This window comes from Eleutherodactylus coqui, chromosome 1 (genome assembly GCF_035609145.1).
Source record: "Eleutherodactylus coqui strain aEleCoq1 chromosome 1, aEleCoq1.hap1, whole genome shotgun sequence".
NCBI classification, from domain to species: Eukaryota; Metazoa; Chordata; class Amphibia; order Anura; family Eleutherodactylidae; genus Eleutherodactylus; species Eleutherodactylus coqui.
In genome coordinates, this window is record NC_089837.1 from 471,981,616 (window position 1) to 471,992,075 (window position 10,460).

At 47.1% G+C, this 10,460-nt stretch overlaps 1 protein-coding gene across 1 annotated transcript in view; it reads right to left on the bottom strand.

Moving 5' to 3' along the window:
- The window catches only part of PIP4K2C (phosphatidylinositol-5-phosphate 4-kinase type 2 gamma), a 44,800-nt gene extending 43,771 nt beyond the window's left edge, over window positions 1-1,029 (bottom strand). Inside the window, 1 exon segment of the mRNA XM_066584420.1 lies at window positions 682-1,029. Coding sequence (XP_066440517.1) covers window positions 682-1,029 — 348 coding nt within the window.
- Between the last annotated feature and the right edge of the window lie 9,431 nt (window positions 1,030-10,460).

Sequence of the window (10,460 nt, forward strand, 5' to 3'; positions counted from 1 at the left end):
GGCAGTATATAGTGTGTACGGGGCATCTATGAGGGCAGTATATAGTGTGTACGGGGCATCTATGAGGGCAGTATATAGTGTGTACGGGGCATCTATGAGGGCAGTATATAGTGTGTACGGGACACCTATGAGGGCAGTATATAGTGTGTACAGGGCATCTATGAGGGCAGTATATAGTGTGTACAGGGCACCTATGAGGGCAGTATAGTGTGTACAGGACACCTATGAGGGCAGTATATAGTGTGTACAGGACATCTCTGAGGGCAGTATATATAGTGTGTACAGGACATCTCTGAGGGCAGTATATATAGTGTGTACAGGACATCTATGAGGGCGGTATATAGTGTGTACAGGACATCTATGAGGGCAGTATATAGTGTGTACAGGACATCTATGAGGGCAGTATATAGTGTGTACAGGACATCTATGAGGGCAGTATATACAGTGCGTACAGGGCACCTATGAGGGCAGTATATACAGTGCGTACAGGGCACCTATGAGGGCAGTATATACAGCGTCTAGGAGGGCAGTATATACAGCGTCTGGAAGGGCAGTACATACAGCTCTCTCTCACTGACAGATCTGTGCTGTCCCTCCATCAGCCTCCGGGGGGCGCTCACTACTCTACAGGTGTCAGCAGTTCCTCCCTTCCCCCTGCGGGGGGCGCAGGCCGGGCCTCACCGAGTGATTGACTCCCCACATGAAGACACTGACGAGCGGGTCGCTGGCCCGGAACACCTTCACTTTCTGCTGCACGAAGTGCTTCTTCTTGGTCTTCGTCTTGGCTGTGGTGGCGGGCAGAATGCTGACAGCTGCCGACGAAGTCCCGGGCACTGCGCTGGAAGACATGTCAGCACCGCGGGGCCGCCAGCGACCACGACCCCCGAGCCGCCTCCTCTTCTGCTTCTTCTGTCCCAAGCGGGTGCTCCCCCGCCCGGCCGGGCTGCTGACTCTCTCCGCCCCTTCGAACTCACCTGGGCGCTGGGAGCGCCTGCGCAGTGGCTCCCCACCTCCACCCAGCCCGCTCATAGGGTCACGTGACCAACCGCCTGGCGCGCCCGCGTCACCATGGAGATTTTATCCTGAGAAGCCAAATGCCACCTCGGGAACCATCTTGACTGAGGGCAAGAAAGGGCAGTCCTGCTACTGATGGCAGCGGTTCTCTGCACAGTGCTGCCCAGGGCTTGTGCCAGCAGGAGTCCAGACTTCTCACTCAAATTCTTCTGACCCTTCTTGCTCCTGAAATGTTCCATTTTGGGTTTTTTTAGTCCCCAGATCTTACATTATTGTGCATGGCAGCCTTACTAAGTGCACCACTCACCCTATTCCTGCCCACACTGGCACTGTCACGAATTTGAGAAACATAAGTTTCTCAAAAAACGTGTAAAAACACGCACATATTAAGCATACGTTAACGTTTTTAAATCCCATGCGTGGTAAATATTTTGATACGCTTTGATGTTTTTTATATGAAAAACTTGTCAATCTTTTTTCTTAACGAAGTTGTGATTTATGGCGACATTCACACGAGCGCGAAACCTACGTAAATATGAACTCCATTCTTTTGAACGGGGTCATACACATGAGCGATTTTTTTCCCCCTCACTGCGATGCTAAGAACCGCCACATGTCCTCTATTTTTCTGCGTTCCTCGGAAAGCATTGCCCATTGTTTTCAATGGAACGGTCAAACGCATCGCATGCCGCGCGATGTGACGTTTCCCGTTGAAATGAATGGGAAACACTTGCCGATTCTCTGACGCACGTGAAACAAGCGCCGGAATTTGAGAGAAGTAATGTGAGGTGTTTTTCCATGAAAAACGCCTCGCATCTGCAGGTAAATGCACGCTGACAAGCGCGATATCGGGCTGAGTTTTTATGGCAGGGTATCGTGCTCGCCCGTGTGGGTGTGGCCTAAGCCTTCTTTTGCCTTTAAAGCATTTCATCACAAAAAACGTACGCGAACAGCCATATATTTTCATATCGTCTTGCATCGATAGAAAAAACGTATAGTAGCCTACGCTTCTCAACCCCGCAAAAAATATGTATTCGCGAAAACTACGACTTGCTAAGCAGTTTAACCCTCTGTAGTCTATGAGTCTGTTAAACGCTACAATTTCATCTGCTTTTTGGGGTAAAAACGCGTGCGTTTCACAGATGACAATATGGCAGTGTGGGCGGCCCATGTACATTAGCCGCATATGCACATAGGCACCAGACCGCTGGGACCCTCACCTAATGGGGGTCCCACAAGTCTGCCCAGCCATTCTAATCACTAGATTTAGGGGTGCATAATATCTGCCCGTGAGATGCAAGAAAAAACGATGCGAAAAAAGAATTGCAGCGTGTCCTATTTTTGGGCGATTCTAGTGAAGAATCGCCCATCCTTACCCATGGGACCAGAAAAGAAAATCGTATCGCACCTGCATATACATGCAAATTTCATGCGAGTGCAATGTGATGCGTTTTTTAGCTCCCATAGAGTATAATGGCAGATTGTAACGCACGTAAAAATCACAAGCGCAGCGATGCGAGGGTGATTTTCTCAAAAAAAAAGTGCAGCGCACTTGCATAAAGATTGCAGGTTTGCAAGTGTGAACTCGGACTGATATTGCACTGGTCCGTGTAAGGTCGCTCTCACACATGCGTTCAAAAACGCTGCTCGAAATCGCGGTAGAATGACGGTTTAGAACGCTGTTTATCTGAACACACGGTACAGTGTTTGACAGCGCTTTCTAACGCAACCCGTCATTGTGATGGGTGATGAAAAGCATAAAAAAACGCAGAAGAATAGAACAGACGGCGCTCAAAAATCGCCGCGTTTGAGCGCAGGTCTGCGAGGCGTCATTGAAATCAATTGGAGTGTTGTACCGCGATTAGCACGGCGCACGAAACACCGCGCTAATTATGGTGAAAAGTGGGCGGTGTGAGAGCGGCCTTACTGCACCCTATTGAAGAAGCGACCAGAATTTTTTGAGACTTTCTATTACAGGGGTTTTTCCAGTGAAGTACTACTGATGACCTATCATCAGCGTAGGTCATCAATAGTTGATTGACCGGGGTCCGCCACTCAAGACCCTGACCGATCAGCTGCGCCCGCGCTTCAAATACACAGAGGTCAGTGCAGAAGCCTCTGCGCCGACCTCCCATGTAGTGGCCTATGCTTGTAACTGCAGGCACGGCTCCCATTGATTTCAATGAGAGCCATGCCCACAATTACAAGTGCCGGCCACTACATGGGAGGTCGGCGCAGAGGCTTCCGCTCAGACCTTTGTGTTATTGCGGCACTGACAGCATGTGCCCACACAGCTGATCGGTCGGTATCCCGTGCGATGGACCCCCGCTGATCATCTATTAACCCTTTCCAATCCATTTATTTTTTCTCACCCATTCTCCCCAGCTCCAAATAAATTGGAGCTGGGGAGAATGGGTGAGAAAAAATAAATTTTCCTGCACCCTCCTGAACTGACAGAGTTCAGGAGGGTGTAGGTGCTCACTGCATCGTGGAGGGATCCTGCTTACCTGTCCGGCGTCTTCCACATTCTCCTTCTGCCTCCCGACTCGGCGATCATGTGACAGCTGGGGGTCAGGTAACACCGGCGGTCACATGATCGCCCGCCGAAATCTCTATGCATTGCATAGTGCTAATTGAGCGCTATGTAATGTGTAAAGGAGAAGGCAGGAAGGGTTAAAAACCCTTTCTGCCTTCTCCTCGGGGGTCCTTGATGAGGACCAGTGCAGGAATGCATCTGCACCCGATGTGTCTGACGATCAGGTGCAGATCCACTCCTGCACTGCAGTGTCGGGCCTGCCCCGACATCGGAGTTGTGGAGGGAAATTATGATGTCGGGGCAGGCCCGACATTGGACTGGAAAGGGTTAAGGATCTACCCTGATGATAGGTCATCAATAGTATTTCACTGGAAAACCGCTTTAAAGTGAGCCAGGACTCGCGCAGCTGTATTACTGCTCCGTACAACAGCCAAGTCGTATGGGGACAGAATATAGAGCCCAGAAAAGTGATTTAATTTGCAGTTTTTGGGGTACCATACGAATCTGACCAAAAAGTAGCCTACTCCATTGGATTCTGTATGCCGGAGGAATTGGCCACTAAAAACATTGCACTCTTTACAGGAAAAGCAGAACAAACTCTGCTGAAAACCAGTCATCACCAGGAACAAAGCAGCTAAAGTCACACTTCTGTTTATTGATTTAACTTATATAGCACCAACATATTCCATGACACGTTCCAGAAGCTTCCATAACTTACTGTCCCCAATGGGGCTCATTTCTCTTTTTTTAGACAGGGGTCATCTTTTCTCCTTAGGGAGAGCACCAAGACGGTGAATGAGGGGACTCAAAAGGCCATTCATGCTCCTCTGGGTAATATGCAAATAAGGGAGATGGAATCATACCTCCACAATGCCACCTATTGGAAGACAGGATTCCTTTAAGCCAAAGTCTTTATAACCCTTGTAACAATGACTGGGATAATATGCACACTGATGAAGGGCAAATACCCTGAAACAGCTGTATGTACATGGAGTCTGGCTTTGCTTTTAATTCCTAGTCATAGTTACAAGGCTTGTATAAAGAGTCTAACTTTGGCTTGAACGAATGCTGCCTTCCAATAGGTGGCGCTGTGGATGTATTATTCCATCTCCCTTATTTGCATCTTTCTCAGACATGCACACATTCGGGTCAATTTCATAAGAAGTCAGTTAAGGTAACCATCCAGTCCCAGGGACATAAAGTTGTCCACAGACCAGAGGGGATGTGAGTTATACTGTCAAAAAAAAAAAGATCAAGCCCTTGGAGGGAGTTGTAATTTTGGTGCAAAACTCGGCATGCAATTACATCTCAGGCAGATATAGAAGTGATTAGATTGTGGTGTGATTAGATGAACAGTCGTGTCAACTAAGGCCCTAAAAGGCATTCCACCCTTGGTCTATAAAAAGGCTCTCAGAGGCTCCTTGTGTGTAGTGACCTCTTCTTCCGCTTGTGCAGAGCCTGTTGACCACTAGACGTCTCTACGACGCAGTCAAAGAGATTTCACCCCGTTACCAGAGTCTGAGAGGGGCGCATTATTGGAATGTGAGAAGCTAGATGGTTGTATCGACAAATTGCCACCACGTGGGCTGTTCTGACCAGACTGTTAGGAGGTGTTGAGAAGAATGGATGTGTAAGGGCACACAAGGCGACCGGGCTGAGGACATCTCTGACAGGCTACCAGTAGAGAGGATCATCGGACAAGCACAAGGCATTCCAGCTGTTTTGTTGTCCACCATCCAAAGACAGGTCGCATCATTGTTACAGATCCATGTCTGTTGGAACCGTTTCCAGGCGCTTGGCTGAAGATTTGGTCTGATGGTGCCCATTATGTGTACTGCCTATGACACCCACCCGTCTTCGTTTGCAGTGGTGTCGTGAACAACACTGCAAATGGAGTTTAGCCAGCAACAAATCAACGGTTTAGTTTGGGCACTGACGATGACCGTGTTCATGTCTGGAGACCTGGGGTGGGAGCCTCAATCCTGCCTTTGCTGTGGAGTAGCACACTGCCCCCGCTAGTGTGATGGTCTGGGGGGAAGGGGGTGATATCGCATATGACAGTCGGTCCCCCCTAGTAGTGGTACAAGGGATAATGACAGCTCAGAGATATGTTCACGACATTCTGCAGCCACATGTGTTCCTCTCATGGCGGCTTCCAGGAGGCATTTTCCAGCAGGATAATGCTCGGCCGCAAACACAAGGGGGTCACAGGAATGTCCCCAACATTGTCACACTTCCTGCCCAATAGCCAGATTTACGGCCAATAGAACATGTATGGGACTATCTGGGACGACAACTTCTACAGCCTACAAATTTGCACGATCTAGAGGCTCAGCTACAGCAAATGTGGAGTGATACACTGCAGGATACGATATGTAATCTGTATGCTTCCATGTCCATCTGTATCACATCTTGCATCCAAGCTAGAGGAGGTACAACAGGATAGTAGAGCCTCCATGCCCACCCGTATTACATCTTCTACCCAAACTAGAGGGGGCCCAATCGGGTACTAGAGCCTCCATGCCCTCTTTATCACATCTTGTATCCAAGCTAGAGGCGGTACAGCAGGATACTAGAGCCTCCCTTTAGGCTGCCTGCACATGGGCGGAAATCCCGCGGGATTTCCGCCACTGAAAGCCTGCATAGGAGTGCATTACTATATGCACTCCTATGCAGACGGTCGCGGTTTGGCCGCGCGAAATGTCACTTGGCAAACAAACCGCGGCATGTCCTATTTCTGTGCGGGGCTCGCAGAGCCTCGCACAGAAACGTCACTCACCCGGCCGCCGGCTCCGGTCTGCGCATGCGCCGGCACATGAAAGAGCCGGGGCCGCCAAGCATGGGTGAGTACGCGCTCCTCCCTGCAGACGCTGGGGTCGGGTCCCGCGGTGAGAATTCTCGCCGCCGGATCCGACCCGGCCCGTCTGCAGGCGGCCTTAAGCGTTCAGTTTTCCACAATCAATTATCCTTTTGCTCTGATACTGTAATCATTTATTTATTTAAACATTACGTACAATCAGACACAGAAAGTCAATTCTGACAACTTCTTCCAGGTACTTGACAACGGTGGCCATTCAGAGCAGCATGTAATATCTTAGACAACTAAGATAGGTAGTCTAAGAATCGCCATGGCCATCTTGGAAGTATGAAGAGGGGCCCCTAGAATAGATGGATTGACAGCCAAACAGGGAAAAACATGACACCAAGTAATATAACTCTCCCCTCAAATTCTTGGAAAATCTTGTCTCAGTATGTATTTAGCAATGTGGGAGAAAACCCATGCAAATACAAAGAACACACAAACTCCATCCAGATGTTGACAAGGGTCAGACTGGATCTCAATGCCCAAGCACTGCAATGCATCAGTGACAAAGAGCCACCATGCTTCCTCCTGTCTCCAAACTATGGGGGGAAATTTATCAATGCTTTTCGGTGTAAAAAAAAAAAGTTGCACAATTTGGCGGCCTGCATGTGCGAGACTTGGAACGTCTTTGGGTGATGTAGTAAATGCCACCCGGGTTACTCAGCCAGATAGGGACCACGTTATAGACTATGCTGTCGTCAGGCACTATAACGAGATAAGATTTGGAAAGTGTTCTGTAGCTTTAAGTGATTTACCTGCTTGTAACTCCTGACAGGTACCCTTTAATAACCTCCATATAGTCATCTACTAACATACTTACGCAGGATAAGGCAAAAACAAAGTTTTTTTTTACTTTTACGCATGTATGTGATGCAGTGAGACATGTGACACTTCGTAGAAGATTTAATTCTTCAGGCATTATTTAATTCATTACGGTAATTTAGGTCAAATGACATCTTTTACAATTACTTGAGTTCTCAGGCTCTTCAGGGATAGAATATATTCCATGCAACCCCCAGACTAATCCCTATACACACGCCAAAGGAAGAGTGCATTTAATTTAAAGTGTAATGCTGACCCATATTGAAATCAACATGAGCCGTGCCTGCAGTTACAAGCGCCGGCCACTACACGGAGGCTTCCGCTTCGACCTCTGTGTATTTGTGACGCTGACACCATGCGCCCACTCACCTGATCGGTCAGGGTCCCGAGCGACAGACCCAAGCTGATCAACTATTGATGACCTATCCTGAGGATAGGTCATCAATCGTATTCTCCCTGGAAAACCCCTTTAAGCTCTTGGGATTAGCAGTTTTTAGTCCACCTTCCTTTTTCCCTTTCTGGCTTCTTGCTCCTCCTTCCCCTTGTGTCTACTTGTTGGTTGGGTGTGGTTGTCTATTCATTTTCTTCATATACAATTATTTGGGTTGTTCTACTAGTTTTATGAGAGCCTATTCTTGCTTTCTGTATAATTTGTACTGGTTTTGTATACCTGTATACCTTAGGGCGCAGTCACACGAGCGTAGGCGTATTTACGTTCGCACGTGCGCAGCGTTTAATCGCCGGAAAGAACGTTTTTCGGCGATCATGACCAGAGCTAGAAAGCGTATTATCGTTTGTTCCTACTTTGCAAACTATCTTTTCGGCCATCGAATATGCGTTGGCGCGTATTTCGGTCGCATATGTTCCGTTTTTTTTTCGGGTTGCCGTTTTTACGCGCCGTAAAATCGCCCGTGTGAATGAATACATTGGAAACCATTGCCTCAGATGGTCACGTTTATACGATTGGGCGCAAAAACGCGCCGTTTATGCGCTCGTGTGAACGCACCCTTAGCCTAAAAGACTCTTCCGGTTTTTAATAAAAATTCTTGAACCTAAGCCTAAAGTATGAATCTTACAAAAGTGCAGCTTATAATGTGCAGTCAGATATATAGTATGTATGTGAATAGTCAATGAAATTATCAGAACCTGAGATATAAGACCTCATGTCCACGGGGAAAATAAGAATTAAAATCCGCAGCGTTTTTCCCGCATGCGGATCCGCGCCCCATAGGATTGCATTGACCACCCGCGGGTAGATAAATACCTGTGGATGGTAATTAAAAAATTTCTGGAGCATGAAAAAAAATGGACATGCTCCATTTTAGTGCGGATCACGCGTGCGGGAGCTCATAGAGCACATAGCTCAATTGATCTCCCGCATGAAAAATAAAAGACAATTACAGTGCATCCGCAGCCCAAATCCGCGTTACAAATCCGCAGCGGATCTGATTTTCCCCGTGGACATAAGGCCTTAGAGATAAAATCCTGATTTGGGACAGATAGTTTTTGGCCTCCCTAACAGTAATTCCATTGAGAACCATTATAGTCACCCTATCCCTAGACCCTAATTGCTTACAGACAACACTAGATTCCATTTAACTGAATAGCAAAAGTAAGATAAACTAGTGTTCCCTTGCTGAATCATAGTCCAAATAGTGGAATTTTTCCTCTATTTTGCATTTTAACCCTTCCAATCCACTGTCTGACGTCTGGAGACATTATGATTTAAGGCTGTACAGCTCCGATGTTCAAAGACGTCTGTTTGGGTTCTCTTACTGTATATTGCCAGGTCTCTCTGCTGTCGGAACCTATCCAATGTGTCACCTCATGCAGTACTGGCTTTAGCCAGCAGATAGCGCCATTGTATAATGGCAGAAAAAGAGTAAGCCCCCTAGGAAAACCAGGATACAAATTTTAAAGGGTTAAAGCACAAGTCCCCTTTTACTGAGATTCACTGTAGGACATTTGCGGCCCATTCACACAGGCGTGTTTTCTGCCTTCGTGCTGTCGATGTATTTCAAGGGCTATACACAGTTATTTCTTCAGATGTATTGATGGTTCTAAGAAAAAAAAATCCTAACATGTCGTACTATGTCCCATATCATAGACCAGAATCGCTTTGGCTCAGATGGCTTTGAGCAAGAATCGTTGGGTCTCAATGGGCCTTATCCAAAGTAAGGTCTGTGTAGTGGAAGAGATTAACACACAAACACTCCTATAAAAGTGGCTCCCAATTTGAGAAGCCCAACTTACAAGGTCATCTAGGGCTATTGGCAGTACATTTGGTTTGCTACAGGGGGTTGTAAGAGACAGATACCTGGGTATTTAACCTGTGGCTATTGCAACAGTACGGCTCAAATCAGGCTTCATTAGCTGTAGTAGGCGAAGGCTGAAGATCACTGCCCCACTATATAGGGAGCTTCCGTGAATTCCTTTTCACTACAGTCTCATCAGGCATTTAAAAGGGGTTATCAAGGCAAAAAAAGGCTTATGGGCAGGAAAAAGAATAAAACAACAAACAAGTAATACTAACCTGTTTATTGGTCCCTTAGCCTAGGGAGGCTACACCAGTACCCCCCACTCCAGTCTCACAACCTGCTGCAAAACTCACCTGCTGTTTAATGTTCATGTGCCCACTGCAGCCAATCACTGGCATGAATGGCACATGACCACTGAAGCCACTGATTGGCTGCATTGGTCACATGAACAATGAACGGCACACAACCACTGCAGAAGCTTCTGGAACTGCAGTGGCGGAGACCATGTGATTGGACTAGATAGGGGGCCATTTAATGTGTATTACTTATTTTTTTTCTTTTTGTCCCATTTTATGCTGATACAATTTTTTTTAATCTTGAAAAGCCCCTTCATTAATAGGATGCAACTTGTTGGTGAAAGTGTTAAACTGTGAAAGCTGGCGCAGTGCTGACAAGTACATGAGCCGTGTATATAGGTGTTCTATAATGAATCAGAATGATCTCGGTGAGATGGTGGAAAACAGATTGCATTCCCTAATCCACAACTAGAAGTGTAATCCATATAGAGTTATGTACAGTATTCACCCGAACGCTGGGGGCAGATTTATGGCTGCTGTCTTAAATATAGACAGCTTAAAACTAGACAAGAAAGCCAGTCGATGCACTAAATCCATCCCAGTGGCTCACTGAGCGATATGGAACATCTGACCACATTTGTTAGGCACTTTATCTTAGTTGGCTTTAGAGA